Source organism: Gambusia affinis, linkage group LG17 (assembly GCF_019740435.1).
Source record: "Gambusia affinis linkage group LG17, SWU_Gaff_1.0, whole genome shotgun sequence".
Classification (NCBI taxonomy): Eukaryota; Metazoa; Chordata; class Actinopteri; order Cyprinodontiformes; family Poeciliidae; genus Gambusia; species Gambusia affinis.
The window spans coordinates 5,869,060-5,891,579 of record NC_057884.1 but is presented as its reverse complement, the minus strand read 5'-3'; the positions used below and the strand labels follow the sequence as shown (position 1 = coordinate 5,891,579).

Sequence of the window (22,520 nt, the reverse complement as noted above, 5' to 3'; positions counted from 1 at the left end):
CGAATGCACTGAAGCTGCATGTAGAATTTCTGCCAAAGAAGTTCGGATTAAGATTTCACTCTATTGGGAACAACATATATGACCTGGACATATGACCAAAGTAGAAAAAAATAAATAACTCAAACTAAAATAAGCTCTCAAAATAACTGACCTTTCTAGCTGATGAAAAATGTTTATTGTCAACAAGGAAGAAGGAATTATGAAGATGGCAAAAATATTTCTGGAGTTTTTATTTTTTCATATCCCGGCCAGGAGTTTGTGCTGTTTACTTTGTCGTAACTGGATCAATCAAATAGTGTTTTTACAGCACGTAGTTTCGGTTTTGGGTATCAGAAAAAGAGAACATAGTTGTCATTTAGAAAATAATTGAGTCTACCATGTATGCAATATGTATTCAGAATAATAACTATGTTGTCCCAATAAATGATTGTAAAAAAAACCCCAAACAATTTTCATATTGTATTTTGATTATTTCACAAATCAACACAAACTAATTAGTCCAGAAATGTGATGCGGATGGAAAATAATGGAATATCAAAATCTGAAGTGTACCGTGCATTTACAGCCCATTCTATAACTTGGGATTTATTTCAGAAATTTTATTACAGACTGCAACACGTTATATAGAATAATTTTACACAGGTGGACGTTTGAAAACCTTTTACTGTTATGCTAATTTTTCACTTACAGAAAACAAAGCCATGATATTTAAAAATAATAAAAAAAACCATTTAATACAGAAAAGCATGGTTATTATCTTTTTAAAGATAGTTTTCAAAAGGAACCTTTTGACTGACAAATGGACACAATTTATTTAATATAACTGCATATTTAACCCCCTATAATTATAACGTTCTTAATATTTTGAGTGAAGCCAGTCAAGCTTCCATTAAACTTTTCTGAAAGCTAACAGGATTATGAAAACTTTCCAAATGTCACAAAGTTTTTCACTTTTAAAAACAACCAGCAGCCCGGCTTAATGGGAACCAGAAAACCGAAAACGATAAAGTCAAGGTTGGCGTTAAAAATTTCCACGGACGTCCAGAGCGAAGGCTTCTATCAGGAAGCACAATTGGTGTTGAATGACGTTCTGTTTAGTCTTAGAATAAATTCTTGTATTTATCCGGCACCGTGACATCTGTGTGTGTGTGTGTGTGTGTGCGTGTGTGTGTGTGTGTGTATGTGTGTGTAGGAATCCGAAGGGTGGGGCACCGTCCCTGTCAAAACACCTCTGCTACACCGAGCTGAACCTGTGACGACGCAAATATAGAAACCAGAAAACTGGATGAGTCAAACGGGTGAAATCCGTTTGCTTTAATCCTCTAAAGCTTCTCTGTCAAATCAGCATTGTGAAAGCAATCTTTGGTAATTAGCGTTGTGTTTTTATTTTCTTGTTCTGACTTTGCATTATGCAATTTGTACACTCTAACCTCGGTGATATCTGTGGATAAACTAGACACATGTGCGGGAGAAGGATGTTTCTCATCGGTTTTATGTTTGGAGCTCGTCGGCCATGTCAAATAGAAGAAGTTCATGTCTCACCAAATTCTGGCGACATGTTCACCACTGATTTTATTTATGAGATTTCTGTAGAACTGGAGTAAGTAGCTCAGTCTTAAACTCTATCAAAGATCTTCTGACTGGTTTCAGCCGTTGTTGCGGTAAAGTTACTGCTTCATTTGTCTGGCGGCAACAGAATAAGTATTCAGCCGCCAACACGAACTGTGCCCCACATTGAAATAAACAGAGTAAAAGTGGATGGACTAATGGATCAGAGTCAAAATACACAAATTTACTGGGAAAAAAAAAAGAACAGTTGATTGCTGCGTGCAGAAGAAAGATTTGATTAAATTAATACGTTTTCGCCCTAGTCGGTATCAGCTGATGGTAACTTTGAGTGAAAATGCTACAATGTCACTACATCAGCATTTACAAAATAATTTAAGCAACAAAAAAAAAAAAAAAAAGTCATATGTTCCATGCATTACTGGTGCTGAATTTTGCAGCAATTTTCAAGTAATTATAATATTAACATACTTTATAATGTTACAACTTTATTCTGGTAATACTTTGTTCTTGTAATATTGACTTTATTCAAAAAATCTTATTTTATTCTTATTATTTCGACTTTGTCAAAATGTTATGACTTTATTTTTGCATTATTATTATTATTATTATTATTATAATTATAATTTTTTTTTTTTTACTTTATTCATGTACAAGTTCATTCTTGAAATGCTGTGGCTTTATTCTCGTAATTGTGAGACTCAAGTTTTATAACTTTAGCTTTTTAATGTTATTTTTTCTTAGCATGGCCATATTTTCAAGCAGCTACAGTTTTGAAAATACATTCCCGACTCCCGTTTGTGATTTATTGGCAGTTCTTAGTGTTTAATCTGGCCCAAACGCCGGCTCGGTTTGTTACTCTAAAGTTTGTAAAGCGGAAACGAACCCCAGTCACGGCTGCACAGCCTGTCACAGTAAAGCTAAAAGGACTTTAAATTGGAAAAATTATGTAAAAGAAATATTGTGGTTTTGAAATCTCAACTTTTTCAACCTTTTTTTTTAAATTTTTTTTAAATATAAAACATGCCAACAGCTGGCCTAGGGGCCTAATCACTACCGATAGCACAGGAAAGTCCTAAATGTGAAAACAAAGATGTGAAGATGAAATCTTATACTTCATTTTCTCATTCTTTTTTTTTATTTTATTTTTTTTTAAGTCTTCATCTCTATTTGGAAAGGAATTGAGTGGAATTTTCCAGCAGCCACGTTTATAAAATTCTTGCACTGCGGGAGTTAATGCCGAGTTAAAGGTTGGACGTTCCTTGCACCATTTCAACAGGACGGTTCCATACAATGGTACCCATTTATATGGGCTGTTGCCACAACTCACTCTGTTAGACTGGTAAGGGGACCGCTTGCAGGTATCCATCGCGTAAGCCTATTGCAATCACACAACAAACACAACATCGACAAGAACATTTTAAAATATGCATCTTCTTTGTGCTGCAGAATGAGTCACAATGGCTCCCTGTTAAAATACGCGTTGATGTTTACACATGCCAGGGTGAATGTAAGTCCACCTTAGAAAATGTGATGTTTGTATGTCAATAAATCACAGCCAACACGTCGGTCAGGCTACGTCAACCGTGACAAAAAATGTGGTCTTGTCACAGCAAAGCCTCTGGCTGACAAATGAAGGACACAATGAAACTGGAACACATTAATGCAACGTATTCTTTGCTGACTATATTGTAACAAAATTATCTTAAGCTACAAAAAAAGATGCACACGCCCAGGAGAACACATCGAAGTAGGTTACGACCCGACGTTTTGACACGGTCCCATTAGAAATTCAAAAGAAGACAGAATCTTTTTTAAAACATTTGTCAACAGGAGTTTTCCCCTTTCACTTGACCTAAATTGTTCAAGTGTAGGTTAGAAATAACTGAACAGTTGTGTAAATCTGGAATTCATCGTCCAAGATTCATTTTTATTCTTTTTGTTTCATAAAAGTCTAGAATAAAGCTTGCAAAGGGATTTTAAATGGGGGTGGGGGGTATTATGTATTTTCCAGTCACATGGCACCATTTTATACCGCAATCAAGCAAATATGTTAACTTAAGTCGTCATAAAAAATTCAGTTTATATCAAAAACTACTTAAAAGAAACAACTTTCCATCATACAAATATCTGATTGCTTCAGAACTGGTCTCCATCTCTTTTAGGACAGAAAGTCAATGTCTTGGAAAACTAGAACATTATTGTGAAAAAGAGAAACTTGTGGCGGCATGCCCTAATCAGCTAAATGAATCAAAACACCTGCAAGGGTTTCCTGAGTCTCTGAATCACAGGTGTCAAACTCTAGTCCTAGAGGGCTGCTGTCTTACAACTTAGAGGTCTGTCTTTCTGTCAACACACCTGATTACAAAAGTTAGGTTATTAGCAGTCTTAAAAGGCCTGATGAGGTAATCTGTTTACTTTAAAATATCTATTTCTCTGCCCCCTATTTTTTAATTATTACAGAGAACTTGAATGTTGTTTTTTTTTTTGATGAGCTCTATGCCACTATTGTCAAATTAAAATGTGAATAATCTTTATACTATACGCATTTTACGTTCTGGAATGAGTGAAAATAATGTTGCATTTAAAAAAAAAATATTGACCTTTGCTCTCTTTTGTCCTCCTTGGTGCTCTTTTCTCTCACAGTGGAGAAACGTTTCGTGTTCTTCCAGGATGTCAGCCTCGCAAAACTCCTCAGACTTGGAAATGTCATTCTGGAGGTAAGTCGTTGTTTTATTAGTTCGTCATGAACCTGGTTTTAAACTTTTTATTGAAATTCATGGTTTGAAAATGAACCTAGTGAGTAACACAAACTGGCAAAGTTTTGAGAGTCCTGTTGAACAGACTGTGATTTTATGTCCCTAAAATCCCATTGTGCCCCCACTCAAAATTAGTCAGGTTCATGTTACGGGAACTTTTAAAAAATAATTTACAATTACATTAAGCTTTACAGCAGCGACAGCATCTGATGTCAGCAAAACAGACTTTTTGCTAAGTGCAATCTGCAGTTCACGTCGTCATTGCTCCATCTGTTCTTCTCTAAAGCCTACAGTTGTTCTTGTGGATTTTCTGCCACACATGGGATCATATTATTATTATTATTGTCCCGAAAAGGTGCAACTCAACTTCTCATTTCTGCCGTCTTGCAGTTTGTACTGAAATAACTGCAGCAGAAGGAGGTCCTCAACATGTGAGTAGTAAGGTGTGTCCCTTTAACTACTCCAGAGTTCAACGGTCTCTGATCACATTGTGCCCCCACTCAAAATTAGTCGGGTTCATTTTACATGAACTTTTAAAAAATAATTTACAATTACATTAAAAAATAGTTTCACAGATAATATTGTTTGTGTCGTCGTTATACTCTGCTTAGTTGACTAATAAGTAAGTGCTTGCACACATGACAAGGATGCTTTTTTTTTTCTTTTTTTTTTTACTTTTTGTTTCTGACAGATTGCATTTCTGCATTCCTGAAATAACTTCTCTTGGTATGTCTTCCATTTTGATCGTCTTCTCCTGATGCACCACCTTGCCCGTCTTTGTTTACAATGGAAAGAACGAAGCCATTTGGGGACCAAGTCATGCTTCTGTTTATAAAACAGATGAACTGACAGACGGTGCAACGTTTGGATCAGAGACTGTCAAGATCTTAAAGTGAGAATAATTGGGGAATTTTCACGGAGTTATTGTTGCAGGAGCATAATCAATTTGCCAGTCTTAGCTGGTTGTCTGCATTCCAACCTTCTCGTTTATATTCTCACTTCTGACCTGTGCATCATTTTTTGACTAAATTGTGGATTATCTGTTTCATTTATTTTTTATTTTTTCATCTTGCCACTATCGGCATGTGAGCGAATGACTGAAACACTTTGAGGTGTTTTTACCAGGATGTGTCCAGTGAGATGTGTCCTAATCATAGGGCATAATCTTGTTTTTTTTTTTTTTTATGCATTAGGTTATTGTAGAACAGGTTTGTGCTTGCGTACGAATATTGTTATGCAAGATTATTACAAATATGTAGGTGGAGATTTACGATCATGCGCCGTTCCTTCACCGTTTCCTCATTTTTTGCTTCCTCAATTTATTGGCATTCACTGTCAGTGTATTGCTTGTTATTTGTACCTTTTAGGTGTGGCTCCCTTTAATCCTCCCAACCTGCTAACTGCTTCACTCTATCAGCTGGCATAAACACTGCTGTGCTTCATTAAACTTCCTTATCAATTTATTATTTCTTCCAAACCAAAAGACAGAGAGAGCCCGTGTCTGCTGTTATTGAGTAAGATGATTTACATGGAGCAAACGCATACCAATGCTAGTCTCTCTGGTAAATTAAAATTAATTTACACCTGTGTGCATAGTGGAGACTGCTTTACATAACAGCTTCATTATTTCTGACCTGCAAGTTTTCAGAAAACCAGCTGGTTTAGCACACCAGTTGGGTTTGTAGAAGCCTTGGATCCAAAATGAATTAATCTGCTGTTTGTGTATCCAGTAACTGTATCCTGGTACCAAAATAAGCCTGAACCAGGCTTAGCTTGGCTCCCCACAGAAAAGAATGTTAAAGAACTATAGATTTCCCAAGAGAAAATATTGTTCCTGATTACATCGACAAATTTTTTACTTGTCCTGAGAGAAGGTTGCATTTGAAACCACAGTTCTGCACGGTGCACGCATTTGCCAGCCCAAAGTTAACAAAACCGAGAGAGGTTCTTTGTTCATCGGACTTACCCACTGGACATCCTCCTGTTCCCAAGAATGGTTCAAGCAAGGAGTTCTGTTTGGGCAGAGAAAGCTGGTTTAAGATGAAACAATTGGAACATTCTTTGCTTCATTTTGTGTTGCTGAGTGGTTTGAGTGCAAACAGGCCAGTGAGTCAGAGTTTTAAAAAGTGGGTATGCACGGTATGCCACGCATAGGGGCGCTGCATTAGAGGGGGCGCCAAAACAATGTGGAGAAATTTTTTTCTAGTCAGCATTTTCTGTATTTAACAGCTGTCTGTGCATGCATGAAATGATCAGAAATGCAGGGGTTTCAAACTCCAGTCCTCGAGGGCCGCAGTCCTGCAACTTTTAGATGTTCCTCTGCTGCACCACACCTGAATAGAATAATTAGGTCATTAGCAAGGCTAATCTAAAAAAATGCAGGACACCGGCCCTTGAGGACTGGAGTTTGAGATTTCTGGGTTAGGGTCTAATCATTAGGCGCATCCCCGCCCAATCCTTCACCTCTCCTCATGTCGCCCTAGCTCCGCTACTACTAATTTGAATAGTAGTAGTGCACTTGACAACATAGAGCTAAAGATGGGGTGGCAGAAAAAAAAAAAAAAAAAAAAAAAACTCCGGGGCGTAAGATAGAATAATGAAGAGGGGGAGGGGTAAAGATGTTGACGAGACAAGAAATCTTTTCAAAGTGGTTGAAAGACTATAGGTAAGTAATGTCATTGTATCAACAATAGAGTTGTAAATATTCAAGTTAGCTTAAGCTAGCCTAAAATGACAGGTGGTTGTTGTCTTGTTAGGGTTAATTGTTGTGTCCCGTATTGAACCGATACCGGGCGCAATTTGTTCGGTATTTTTATACATGTCTGATAGACACACAGTTTTCAACAATAATGACCTAAACAAAACACAGGAAATATTAATATAAGCTAAATTGTCGCAGCGGGAGCTAAATAGGACCCCTGGACGCTGTTGTCATGGTTGCTTAGCAACGGACACTACGCAGCCGCGGTGAGCTGCTGTCAACCAGTGTCTTTTTAAAATGTCCACCCGATACTACACCGTTATTAGAAGCAAAACCTCTGTCAGAAATACAGACCTGAGTGGGAAGACGCACATTCCAGGCTGAAGTTAAATAGGGGCGATTTAAAAAGAAAATGTGTCGGTGATATTCAGTGTCGGTGATATTCAGTGACGCACAGAGGGCTGTATATTATCTGACAGAATGGGTCAGGAGAGGAACGCTGCGTACAATCAGAACCTAAAGAACCAGACATCAGAGTCTCTTCAACCCTCAGTCATTTCCTGAGACCAAAAAAAAATAATATAAATGGCAATTTAAAGAACAAATCATACAAATAGTTTAATAGTAATTAAATAAATATTGTGAAGAGAAACCGTATATTTTTTCAACATTGAAAATGTTTGTTAGGATTGTGTAGGAAAAATGTTGATATCTTTTATAAATACAGTGTTTTGTGGTCAATATTATTTCACCATTGTATTAATGTGGGTTGCCAGTTTAGATCTGGCTTCCTATTGAGCTATAAGAATGATGGAAAACATGCTAACAAAAAGCCTCAGACCTGCAGCCCATAGGCAGTTCTAGACACAGGCTAACAGAAGAGGCTCTTTGGCTCACTTATATATTAAATTATGAAATATTGCCCTGTTTTTTATTTCATTCTTTTTTTATTGTTTTCTAGGCTGAAATTTATTCACGCATATGTACATTTATTATTGATCACTTTAATTAAAGACGAGTTGTACAAGTTAATGTGTATCAAACAAATTAGTCTTCAGTGTCACCAAAAAAGTTGGTGACACAAAGATTAAATTACATAGGCTTTTCCTGGTTTGTTTGACTATTTTGCAGTTGCATTCACCTCTACATCCCCCCCTCCTTTTTTAAAAACCACATTTATGAAGCACCTTTTTCACAGTTTTTGACCTAATGCAGTTTAATTCTTGTCACATTAAAAGCCAGAACATTATGTCACTGTGTGTTTGCTTTACTCCGTTCCAAATGGCAGACAAACAAAGGCTGTTCAGCAACGGCAAAACTGCTTGGAATGTTTAGGAAGAAATTGTCAGTTGTTAAAATGATAAGATATGCCTTAGGCTGTGCCATTCAGAACCGGTTTCAGGAGTTTTTTTTTTAGCTCAGGACTCAGAAGTGTTAAATACGCTGTGATTGTGAGGTTGATGCATGTGTATCTTTTAAATAAAGTTCTCTTAAGGGTTGATTTTGTTTGGGATTTTTTTTGTACAGTTTCTAAGCCAAAGGCAAATATGAAAGAAGATGGGTTTTGTTTTTGTTTTTTTTTTATTACATTTTTGGCACAAGTGGCCTTTATTGAACAATAACTTGACAGGAAAGAGGGTGGTGAGAGAACATGTAACAACTAGCTAAAGCCTGGGAACAAAACCCAGGACAACAAAGCCAATGACTGCAGCCTGATCTACCGGCTAAGCTTCCCAACGCCCCTGGAAGAAATGTTCAAATTAATGTTTGCTACTGAATCGGTATTTGGAAAGAAATAAGAGGTCTGAAAGTAATGCTTCTGAAATAGTTTATCTTCTAGTTTTCTTTATGTGTTCTTTTCTTTTAAAACATAATCCCACTTTATTTGATGAGCCAGGGGCAGTTTATTATTTTCAACTGGAAACTGATAATTGCACTGAGAAAGCGACTCGGTGCAATTGTCTGACTTTCAGCCAGTCAAACAAAAAATGTAAATATTCAGATTTTTTTTTTCCCTAAATAATCCAATCTCTATAGATTATGAAGCCTGACTGCACTAATAATGACACTCTTCCATGTAGCTCCTCTTTGCTTTTTCTTGTTCTTCTGAATTCCTAAAAAGGACCAAAATTTCAAAGTTTTACAAAAAGAGATCAGAAATCAGAACTTTAGCTAAAAATGTGTAAAGCGTAATAAGAGGTGAGTGGTGGAGAAATAAAACTCTTAAAGTTTAAACAACTTGTTGGAGCAGTGATGTATCATCAACTATAAATGAAACTGGTTAGGTATGTGTTATTTGGACACTTTGCATATCTGAATAAATACAGTAATAGGACACAAAAGATATTTTTAATTTATAATGCTTGGATTGTGTTTTGACATCTTTTACTAACCATCTGAGTTTAATTCCAAACCTTTGCTGTTTTGACCTACAAAATTAAGTAAAAAATAAATAAATAAAAAAAATTCTGAGTTCAACAAGTGCAAAACCCGTCCAACAGATTTCCAGACTGCAGATGTTAATCAGAGCCATTATATCGTTGTATCAGGGCACGCAAAACTGAAAATTTCCATCCAGGGCCATGTTGTACCAGTGTGAAATAAAGAAACGAGTATTCACAACCCACCAAGAAATACGCCAGGTTTTGTGGAACGCAAAACAAAGGAGTTGACCCTCCTTGATACTGTAAACAGTAAGGAACAAGATGAACCCATCTTTTTTTTTGTTGTTGTTTAGTTTCATCGTTCCATGAAGCAATGAAAGAAACTTGTGCGTTCTGTTTCTGGAATCGCACAAAAGAAGTAGATAAGATGTGTTGCGCTAACAGCGTGTCGCCCTGAGCCGTGATTTTATTTTTATCAGCATACGACATTTCTGTCTCCATTATGGCTGATATGACGAGCTGTTAAGTTGACCAAAACAAAACAATGATTCTGCATTTTTTTAACAATCATCCACTTGTTGCCGTTGTATCTGTTCTTTTTTCCTCTTAAAGCGGCAGTATTTTGTGTTTTCCAGACACACAGTGCCGTTTTATAGCACAATCAAACTATTAACAGTTTAGAAAAATGCTAAGTATATCAAACATGACTTGAACTTGGGCCTCTGTCTCTTTAAGAATTTCCTCCTCTTTCAGACATTTCAGCACGTCATCACAGCTAAACATGCCACCTTCGCTCCATTTTTAGGGCTTCTGAACCCCAGGTTTTACAAGATGACACTTATTATTAAACTTTATCAAATCTAAATAAATAATTGATCTTAGTTTTGTGGGTTATATGTTATTGTCAGAGAACCACGTTTCCTTTCACTAGACCATAAAGGGTTTTCATCGGCGATTGCTAAAGCGGGTTTGAAACCCGGAAACTGTCCCAAACTGCAGAAATACAAAATGGAGAAGGTTTGAATTTCAGCACCAGAACAGGCATCGAAACCTCTGTAACTTCAAGTTTAAGGCTCCAAGGAATCCTGAATGTATTTAGGAGCTTGGCAACGAAGTGCCCCGACCGTCGGGACTAATATTTTAAACTGTGTCCCATAATATGTGCTGGTGCAAGGAGGCCAGAACAGGTGTAACGTCTTCTGTTTTGTCCTCATTAAGACTCTTTCTGCTCCATTTTGTAAAGTCTGAAGGTGATGCAAATAGAGAAACTGTGTGGCTGATTGGGTCCAGGGCCCCGTGTTGAAGTGATAACACTAAATCAGTTTCCCACTATGATGTGTGTTGGCACAGAAGACATCGCGAATTGTTCCCTTGAATCAATTACATTTTTTACCTTTAATTACTAATTGCATTCCCAACACATTCATTGTTTTTAAATTCTGCTTATCAACCTATTTCTCAAGTTGGATGGAAAATGGAGGATGATATGAGGTCTCCATTTGTTGTTGGTTGGCGGACTAAAGAGCTGCGATACACAACATCACACTTGTCTTGCAAATCCACTTTCTCTTTGCAGTTCATAGCTGTTGAAACAGGTTTTTAAATACCTTCCGAGGTTGAACAATGGTGTAATATTAGTGGATTCCACCCCCACCCGCTGTTCTGCGTTGGGACCTTTCAGCAGATTGCGAGGCACAATAAACACGGAACAAAAATGACTTTCTGAGAGAGGCTGTGGAAACTCCAGAGTTGTGTTAAATCTGCCAAAACATCCAGTTCAGATGTTGTATTTTGCATTTCATAATCGTTTCAAATTCAACAAGTCTAAGGTCAGAGAGTGAATTAGCTTAGGTTTTACTTTAAAAAAAATAAAAAAAATTATAAAGCTCATAATCTGCCTCAGGGAGGGGAAAGTCACAGCAGTAACCCTTTCAACTGGAATTAAATAGAAGAAGCCGTCCATCCTGTTTAATCAACTGGTTCTCTGGAAATAATTTGAGTGTTGTTTGTGTAAATCTTCGTAGCTCAACCATCTCACTATAGCTTGGACTCCAAGCTCGTCGAACTGGAGACAATTAAGATAATTTCACATTTTATTTAAAACCCGACATAATCGCTGCTATCAAGCAGCCACACCCTGGATTTGCCCTGTAGAAGTAGAACAGCTCGTACGTTGGTGTGAGATCCGCAGATTGCGATTAGGATTATTTGCCGTCATGTCTTTTTCACAGCTATTAACCTCTGTAAATTAGTGTATTATCTACATATATGTATTTTTAGCCATTGTGAAACACATTGTGATTTGTATCTATCCATCCATCCATTTGCTGAAGACCCTTCGTCCCTAATGGGGTCAGGAGGGTTGCTGGTTCCTCTCCAGCTGCGTTCCGGGCGAGAGGCGGGTTCACCCTGGACAGGTCGGCAGTCTGTCGCAGGGCAACACAGAGACATACAGGACACACAACCATGCACACACACACACACACACACACACACACACCTAGGGAGAATTTAGAGACCAATTAACCTGACAGTCATGTTTTTGGACTGTGGGAGGAAGCAGGAGAACCCGGAGAGAACCCACCATGCACAGGGAGAACATGCAAACTCCATGCAGAAAGACCCCGGGCCGGGAATCGAACCCAGGACCTTCTTGCTGCAAGGCTACAGCTCTACCAACTGAGCCACTGTGCAGCCCAAAGGAATTGAACCACTTACCTTACCATTGCCAACGCTACACCTGTCCAGCTGAGCTAACATCAGCTGGACTGATTTGTATCTAGAAAAGTGCAAACTAAACTTGCTCATATTGCTTTTGAGCAAACAGGTTTTGTGCTATAGTGATTGCTTCACCATGCAGCAAAATTCACACAGAATGCAGCCTATTGTTATGAATTAATGGGTTATTTTAATATCCTTTATGTACCAGAGGTTTGATATTTTGTTTTTTTAAAAACACTCTGCAAGAGAGAAGCTCTGAATTTCAGGTTCCTTCTTTCACCACACAGTGGCGCTGTGGCTCAAGATTTTATACCGCCTTTTTTTTTTACTGAAACAGTTGCATTAAAACCATGCTGTGTGCAGTTCAGTATATTTAGTGTTGCACAGAAATATCCAAATCATGCTTCTGCTTTTATTTCAGTATTTATTACATATTTAATCCGTGATATGAGTGGAGCACATAAAGGTGCAAGAGAGGTTCTTTGAGCTCTGCAGCTGATTTTATTGTTTAAACATTTTCTCTGATTTAATATATACAATATAATTCCCTCAAAAAGCTGAGAGGACTGTGTAGGACATGTGAAATCTGTTCAGAGATATTTCAAAATCAAATCATGTCACTTTTATTACAGTACTCTGTCGTTTCCGGACCACCTTAAAGCAGATTCAACGCACAGATCCCGCCTCTCTCCCGTCCTGCTCGTCAATAGGAACAGAAATTAAAATTTCAGAGGCAAAGGGTGAGATTGACACTTAGATATGTTTGGCGAACTTCTGAAAAGGTCACGCCAAAGAGAGGCTCCAAATGTCAAACATGCGTCTCTGAAGTTTAAGCCTTTGTAAGATCTGATGGTGGGATTTTTATTTTTTTTTCTCTGACTTCAAAAATGTCATTACTCATATTTTGAGAGCTTTTTTTTTCTTTTTTCTTTTTTGAGAGTAGTGACAGAATGCTGGACTACCAATGCATATATGTAGGGCAAATTGTGAATATTATTATCATTTTAGTTTTAACAAATCAAAAGAAACCCAACCTATTTTGACTTGGTTTCATTTTCAGCAAACAATTATCAGTATGTAGGTATGAATGCTGTGAATATTTTATGTGTATTTATTTTATTTTTGGATGATTATCGTGGCCCAAGAAAAAAATTATTGCAAGAAACAAATCTTTTTATATTCCACATTAAATGAAAATAAATAAATAAATAAATAAAATGGAATGTGTTAAAACTAAAATACCTTTAGCTGCCCTGTTGCCATTTCATTTAAAATTGATTTCAGATTTATGCTTTTATGTTATTTATATAGGTCATTTAAAAACTACAGTTCTCCTAAATGCTTCGTAATTGCACCAACAGCCATAACAAGTGAACATAACAAAACTGGAATAAAAGATAAATATAAAAGACAGAATATTTAAGACTTCTAATAACTACTTAGAATATTTTTTTTACTTTTATACTCGCCTGATCATCTTTGGTTGGCAATTCATTGATTATAAACATTGTATGAGTATCCTTGTTTGGGAGGGAACTGTAATTATTACCTAAATAACCAAAAAATATGTCCAAATATGTCAAACTACTTAAAGCATTTGACATGCTGAGGTGAGTAGATCTTCACAGCACAATATCTGATTAAGTTATGCCGCCATTGAGTCATTTCTATTGTCATTGCTAGCTTTCGTAGCAGTGGCGCGTATGTGCAGCGCATATTGGGTTGTGACGTCAAAAAAATTCATAGCAATCTGAGATCACAACATGAATGACAAAATTTGCATAACGCTTTTTTTCTTCTCCACGCTCCATTGAATACTAAAGTGAAGCTGAAGACAAAAATCTCCCATTTGCAGGACTTCCCGATTGGTGGATTTCACTTCACTTGATAATAAATATGGCTGCTTATGTTCTTGTCTGTAAGAAAGTCTCACTCTCTGTCCTTGTGACAGAAAAAAAAACTAACTTAAAACCAACCCACCAATCAGGTTGTTTCAGGAACATGTTGAAACACAACAACCACCATTTTTTCTCTCAAGATGCAAACTTCAACCCACAGTAGTCATATCTATTTGTCCATCTATGATATTCCAAATCAATCAATCACAACCATTTCTTTCTTAGTAAACCTTTTAAATCAGTCCACCACATTTTAATGCAAGTCACATTTGTGGGGATTTTATGGGTTTTTATGATGGTGCTGTTGTGAGTTTCCACAAATCTCAACCTCCCCATCTCACAAAATAAAAAAATAAAATAAAATCCTGGTTGTGGAACAAAATCTTGGTAATGGGCATTAATGACGTGACATTCACATCCCAAAAAGAGATGTATGATGAAACGACCAGCATATGTGTGTACTCTCTCAGCAAAGGGTGAAGGATAATATCCTGATAAGAAAAATGGTTAAGCTTACTACTTTTTTTGGATTATATTTGCTCCATTGCTCTGTGTGTGCTCCTACTCTGGATGTAACCGAGGTGGCGGATGTATTTTGAGCAAATATCACTGACCTTTTTTTTGCCCTTGGTGACCTTTCGAACCACAATCTCATTTCTAACAACGATAACCACCTGAGACCCTATACAGATAGAAAGGGTATATTAACGGCATGGAAGGCAATTGTAATATGGCAAATGTCACTGTTTGAGGGGTGAATCTCCAAGGCGAGCGTCTGGTAACATATCTGAGGCTTTGTCACTTGAGAAGAGGGCAGTCATTTTCTAATTTTGGAAATAAGTGACTCCCTAATTGAGTCTTCTGTTTTCATCCCAGGTGTTGGACCTTTGGATGTTTATTTTTTGATTATTTCTTTATTGTCTGTTTGCATGGATCTTGCCATTTAAAAAATGTCATTGTGTTAGTTCATTTATTCTCATTGTTTGTGTTTTGGACTTGTGTCCAAAGATTAGTTAGTTTCAGGTTTTTCCTTTGCTCTGTGGTTTCCCTGTGTCTAAGCTTTGTTTCATTAGCCGTTCCTCAACCCATCAGCCTGCTTCTTCTTCTCTTGGTGCTTATTGGTGGTTGGCAAACAACAAATCCCAGCCCAGATGCTTTCCATCTCCTAATTTCCCTTTGCCTGCACTCTCTCTCAGCTGTTGCTCATTCTCATCTGATTAGCTCCTTTGGTTCCTCTGTTCATTGTCCAAAGTGCAAATGTGGCATTTTGGGTTCACTAACTGTGTTTCCATTGAACATAAAGTTCCACAAATTGGAATTATGAAATTACATTTGCTTTCTGGTGCTTTCCGTGCCAGTTGTGGAGGGGAAAAAAAAGAATGCTTTGGTTTTTCAGCTGAATCAAAACTGGTGTTTTGGTGCAAAACTGCAATGGAAACACTTTTTTTTTTTTTTTTTGCATCATGCCAGTTTGAGTACAGCAGAAGCGTTCTTATTTGAGAGCATTGGTCTCTCTGGACTATGTGCAGCTGGTTCCACCAGAGGTCTCATAGCAATGCATAGTTCATCAAAACTTAAGTTTGTACTTTGAAAGTATTGAATCCATCTCTCTTCTCTAAAATTGGCCACTTAAAACGGCGCATATGTAGCCCCTCTCAAGTATAAGGGGCTTGCTGCTCCAAAGTCTTAGTAAGATGCGCATGTCTCCTGCGATGGCTGATCATTTTTAATGATTTATCAGGTGAACAAGCTTATTTATGTTTGATTTTAATTGAACTTCCTATTTAATGGAGACACCACAATTGGGAAATTTTTATTTTTTTTTTCAACATAAGCAGAACACCGAAAAAGTTTTGCACACATTTGAAATAGAAACATAGCTATTGTTCTTCACTGGCTCTTTCCATTTCACTCCATTTACATCCTGTTTCTTTTTTAAGTCATTCTCATCTGCAGGTTTTTAACACCCAGGTTCTCCTATATTACCAAACATAACAACTTCATAATGTTGTATTCAACTTTTAGAGAACGTTGCCCATACACAGACAGGGCATGTTACTATAATGACCTAATGAAAAACTGGTTCTAAGACATTTTTAAAATAAACCAATAAAAACCTGGCAGGTACATGGTTGCCTGAGCGTGAGAAACCCTGGTAATACAGTGTTTCTGGGAAATCGAGACACAATCAAGACTTTCTTGTGGTCATGGCTTAGCACTCTGTTTTCGGAAATTGGAAAACCGGTTTTGGGTCTGTCAACATCAAACCATCCTGCTCTTCAGACTGGGTCTGGCATGTTTTTAGATTTGTCATCGCTCTAAAGCACATGACTTAAGAAGAACAAATTGCCTCTGTGGTTTCCACTAAGTTACTCAGACTATCAAATCGAGCCACCGCTGCCTGGCAGCACTTGAAAATGGAGATGTGTCCAAAATATTTCAAGCATTTCACTTGGTAGTTTATTGCCAGGAAAGAGTAACAACATCTTGGTAAATTACAGTATGTGTCTGCAGTATTAGGAAAACGTGCCTCCAGTTCTTGCATACTATCACTTTGTGGTTTGTTTTTCAGTCTAAACATGTTTGGCATTCAAAGGTATTGCGTACTGTGAAGTGTTTCTCACATACCGGATAAGGAGACTCTTTTTTTGTTTTTTTGTTTGTTTGTTGATTAGAAGCGTATTAAATGAAATTTAATGACCAAGTTTATAAAACAATGAGTTAAATTAGGCGGTTACTAACGAAGTCTTGGAGAAAGAATTTAAAATCACAGGTTATGAAGGAGCAGGAGAACAACACAAGACTAAATAAGAAAAAAGCACGACTGAAACAATGAGGCCACAGTACAAAGAAAACAAGAAAGGAATGAGGGATTAGATAGGTGGTGGTAGATGAGTGATGAACAACAAATGGTGACAGAGTGAGCTCAGAATGAAGTGAACGTGTTGAGGACACAGACAGGTAGCAAAGAAAACGCATTTAGACGCAGAAAAAACAAAAACTACATTGTATAGCAATATGCTTATATTGGTTAGCAGAACAATGTGCTTTTTGTTTTTGTTTTTTTACATAAGATATAGCATTGTCCAGCGTAGTACTATAAATACATTTATTTACTGTTGCCAGGACTTTAAATGGTCTTATGTAACAAAACCAGTTGGGAACAAAGGTAAAAGATTACATGAAGGAAAATTTTGTGACTAACTCTCCACAATGTGCTGTCAGTTTTCTGTTTTGTTAGTAAGTTCTGGACCAGATTTACATGTAGCAAGTCAAAGTCAAATCAAGGCACTTTTAAAGTAGAAGTACATTTGGACGTAGTTATAGCTAATGCTCAGTACCTCCTGTTGGTATACTGTCTGTAATTTCCTGTCTGCTGAATCTTTGCTATTAGCCAGATCTCATTAACTAATACCAATTCCTCTAGGTTTGACCCATGCATGATTACATTTCTTTTGAGCTGATTTATCAACAAGTTGTATCAAAACTGAGAGAAACATGCTAGCGCTAGCTTACCATATCAGAAGCTTTAGTGAGGACAAAATATCTGTCTTTTGAGGACAATTGAATGCAGCCAAAGGAAAATTCTTTTTAGGTAGATCCAGTAATAAAGTGGTTTGACTAGTGAGTAACAGGCAATAAAGTTAAGTGATTAAAACCAATTAACTCTGCATAGCAGAGCCAAAACACACCATAACAGTGACAAAGTTAGATTTAAGTTGCTACGTAAGTTACTTATTAGGAGATTATTATTATTTTTTGTTTATACTTGCACTTCCAAAATTTAAATTATTGCTGTTTTCAAAAGGGCTTTACAAGACAAATTCAACCTTCTAAAATGTACAGAAACACTTTCATTAATACTGTTAACAGAGAACAATAAAATGATGATCTAAATTAATTTACATGTATTGTACAACGTGTTAATATGGATAATGTGTATGTCTTGATTCTTACATGAAGTCTTTTATAGACTTTGAGAACAAACTGCTGTCGTCACAGAGAGCACATCACACAACTTCCAGCATCAGTAGACGATGGCAGCACTTCCAGTACAACGATGTTTGAACTCTTTCAGTTTGCAAGATTGCATCACCAAGTCTGATCTCATGCAGCAAAAACTCTACGGCAGTCTTTCAGTTGTTTAACTTTTGTATCAAGGGGCTAACGCAAAGTTTTTAGAAACAGACAAGAGCAACTATTCACTCGGCTTCCTTTAGGCCAGGGGTGTCAAACTGCAGTCCTCGAGGGCCGCTGTCCTGCAACTTTTAGATGTGCCTCCGCTGCACCACACCTGAATAGAATAATTAGGTCATTAGCAAGGCTTTGGAGAACTGGTCTACACAAGGAGGAGGTAATTAAGCCATTTCATTCCAGTGTTTTGTACCTGTGGCACATCTAAAAACTGCAGGACAGCGGCCCTTGAGGACTGGAGCTTGACACCCCTGCTTTAGGCCTTTTATGAGTTTTTCTTCTATTAAAAATGTGCACCGGTTCTAAATAAATTATTTTTTAGAGAATTTTTTAATAAGATTTGTGTACTAAAACGTTATATTTAAAACCCCCATAGAGAAATTGGTGTTGTGCTGGATAGGATAAATCTTAAATGATATCTTTTGGCACTACCAGCAGTCTGCCAAAAATATGCATATTTTTCCCCCCATTTCTCTTGTAGCAACAAGATAAAAAGGTGAAGATGACAGTTTGACAGGCAAAAAAAAAAAAAAAAAAAAAAAGCATCTTCCCACCAAAGAGGAGATGCCCAAAGAGCTGTTAACCAAAAACTTGTCAAAATGTGGCACAGTGTGCAATGTGTCTTTAAATTATAACGGCATTTGACAAGTCGGAACAAAATTACAAATAGCACACCTGAGAACTCAACAGGAGACACAGAGACCAGGAGCAAGAAAAAAACAATATATATAGCAAAATCTAAAACTGCATCTGAGAAGTTTATTATCTCTCTGTTCATCTCTCTTCTGGATGCCAAGTTTTGGTTAACAAATCCCTGGAAACTGTTTGGATAGAAAAAAACTTCATTTTGTCTGCTGACTCCAGCAACACAACCGGCATGTTTTCTCATCCAGATCTTCTCTATTCTGTGCAGACAACCCTGTTTCAGGGTTTGAGCGAGGTACCTTTGTTTATGCATTATTCATAAAACAATAACACACCCAGCAAGACCTTAAATTATCAATATGGTCCTCATCCCTGGAATAAACTACCAGAAGATTTGAGGGTGGCTTAAAGTGTGGAATCTTTTCGAACACATCTTTTTAATTTTATCATTCATTTGAGCTCTAAATTGTTTTATAGTCTTATCATTATAATGTAACTCTTTTTGACCTTGTTTTTAACTGACACTAGTAATTTAAGTTTGAAACGCATTTTTCCAGTTTCATCTGTTCATTATTCACCTATACATTAACTAATTTATTCATACTTTTTAAATTCCTCTATATTAGTAATTGGACAATTTATATTAATCCTTATCTTTTTTTTTTTCTCAGAACACACACACATTTGTTGACAATGCTACTCATGGCCACACATCTCCACAAAGATTGTACCACTTTCAGGAGCTCAGTGACTTCCAAAGCGCACCGTATGATAGGATGGCAAATGTCCCAAAAGTCCATTTGTGAAATTTTCTCTCTATTAAACAGTTCATTCAATTGCTATGCAATGTCTTCAAGTTCATTTTAATTCAAACATGGAAAAAAACAACAACAAAAAAACTGATTTTGACTGGTCTGCATAAAACTTTAACCTCTACAACCTGACAGAGCACCTTTAGGATAAATTAGAGAAGAGAATGCAAACTAAGCTTACTTGTCCAACATCAGTGTTTGACCACATAAATACTCTTCCGAAAGACTGGACAAAATTACCAGAAACGTATTCTGAAGCATTGAGGCCAGCCTTCCCATAAGAGTTAGTTATACCAGTAAAGGGTGAGCCACCACCATAACAAAAGTGACCAGTGACGTGCGGTCAGGGCGCTGTTGCTGCACTTATAAAACTCCTGATTTTGTCACCTCATGTAAAAATATTAAAACCCACCAAGTGCCCCCACAGAAACTTTTGGACAAACTCAAGTCTTTTTTTTTTTTTCTTCTAAACAGCAAAAGTCATGGAAAAATAATGTATGATGATAAAATAATTATTATTGCTATTTTCACCTTGTGGTTTGTACTATAAAACAGTGGTCCCCAACCAACCGGGCCGCGAACCAGTACTGGTTCATGGACAAATTGGTACCGGGCCGCGCAAGAAATAATTAAATATCTCGGTTCTATGTCTGGAGGATCTTTTATTCTGGAAATCCTAAACTGGATGCTGTCGGTTACGTCTTGCGCGCCAACATGCAGCAAAACGCTTCGCGTTGTGATTTGTTTTTTTGTGGCCTCAGTTCCTATGGCAACGAAGGATGGCGCTGAGTGAGAAAGCCATTGTTTTGAGTTGTACTTTAATGGTTTTCCCCTTTGCTGTAAAGCACAGCACGAAATTAATAATATTTACATGTCCAAGTTTGATTGAGTTAACGGAATTAGTCTACGGCGGCAGTGCTGCTATGGATGACATATAAAAGAATAGTCTCTTTGCCTTCCAGCGATATCCGCATGCTCGAAATTTCCTTATGTAAACAATAACATGCAGAGGGTCTATATCTGTAAATCTTATTATGATTTAGTCAGTGCCTCACCAGCTATGAACCTCACCACAGGTCACTGAGAGTGACGCATCATCAAAGTTTTTGTTTATGTAAAGGAAAGTGACTCAATACTTTTGAGAGTACAATATATGGAACTGACTATCTTTTTTAAAAAAATTTTATTTTATTCTATCTCATCTGTGATACCGGTGCATGTTTTGTTTTGCTTCTCTTTTTTTTGAGGGAGTCTTTTAGGAGGGGAGTGATGTTTTTTTTATGTAAAGCAATTTATTTACGCTGGTGGAACTTGAAACAAATTCAAATAAATTGTAGATTATTTTTGCTCTTTAGAAGCAAAAAAATAGACTTGAGTTTGTCTGAGAGTTTTGGTATGAGTCTGTGGGGACACGTAGTGGGTTTTAATGATACTATTTTTACATGAGGTGACAAATCAGGAGTTGCATATGTGCAGCAGCAGCGCCCTCTACTGCACAGACGTAGACCACAAGATTTACTGGCTAATGAGGTTGAAAATCTGAACATTTAGAAACGACTTTTCTGTTTATTAATGCACCTCAGCATTAGGGAAGGTGATTTGAGTGACGGCATGGTGCTGAGAAATATTTTCAAAGGAAGATTTGCAAGACCCAAATTCTCCCAAAGTACCACTGGACGTCTCTTTTAAACACTAACGGAGCAAATGGGGGTGAACTGAGACCATTGAGTGCTATACACTTTGTTAGAATAGATGCTGTGTTTGTTGCCTTATTATGGTAGGTTGTGTGCTGCAGCCTTGTTGAACATTTCAGAGATTATGCGGATGCGCCACATTATCATATAATTATCATCTGCCCTGTGAGCCGCTGATTAAAGCTTGGCAAGAGGTGCTCAAGGCTTGTGAGCCGTGCAGTGACGCTGCTCAGGCTTAAAGCTGTTAATGGTTTTCAGCCATTTGGTGGAACTGACAAAACACAGCCAAACATGAGTCACGGTGACCTCAGGTGACTATTGTTGCTTTGTTCTTTATCTTAAGTGTGTTTCTTTCTTCTGTAGTTATTAGCTTCTGTTATTTGGTAGCTAACAAATTCAACACTAAAGAGAACAACATAAAGGAACACGTGTGTTTTTGTGCAACCTGGTTCGGGGTAGGTTGCGTTTTCAATCTGGCCGTCGCATGTTGCTTTGAATGAGTGAATCATTCCCCCGCCCCGAGTGGAGACTAACTAAAGTCATGAAAGACTTCATTAACCACATTTGGTTGAAAAAGTGGTGGAAAAAAAATACCTGTGGGATTGTTTTTTTTCTTTTACAGCAAACAGGAGATGTTCTGTGATGCATCTGAGGTGCAAATGATGATTCTGGGATAAAGTTATTTTTTCACCTATAGACTGTGTTCTCTATTTTCCCAGATTCCAAATACATAGATGTAATTATGCAGATGTAAAGCAATTTATTTACGCTGCTGGAACTTGAAACAAAGTTTCAGACTGAAGGATCTTAGTTCACGTTCCATTTAGAATATGCGATATTCTAAATGGTAGAATTGCAGTTTCCGGCTTTTATCGAGCTGTTTTTGTTTTCTTTATTTTCAGTTGTCTGCCTCTCCTTTTTCTGTGTTTCTCTGTATCCTTTTGTGTTTGTATTTTAGTCACTTCTGCATCGACTTGTTCTGTTTTCGTGTTCATCTTTCCTAATGCGGAGTGTCAGGGCCATTGTAGATCAGACGAAAAAAATGGTTTCCCTAAAGGCACATCAACTTCGAGAATCATTTTATATATTTACAGAAGAAAAAGTTTAGATTTTGTAGAAAAGATTTTGTATTTGCAAAAAAAAAAA

The 22,520-nt window shown here is 37.2% G+C and overlaps 1 protein-coding gene across 1 annotated transcript in view; it reads left to right on the top strand.

Annotated features, from left to right (window-relative positions):
* The first annotated feature begins 3,812 nt into the window (after positions 1–3,812).
* LOC122819440 overlaps positions 3,813–22,520 on the top strand; it is a 128,610-nt gene continuing 109,902 nt past the window's right edge. The window contains exons 1-2 of the mRNA XM_044096176.1: positions 3,813–3,971; positions 4,213–4,286. Coding sequence (XP_043952111.1) covers positions 4,240–4,286 — 47 coding nt within the window. The 5' untranslated portion in view covers positions 3,813–3,971; positions 4,213–4,239. The remainder of the gene's footprint in view (positions 3,972–4,212; positions 4,287–22,520) is intronic.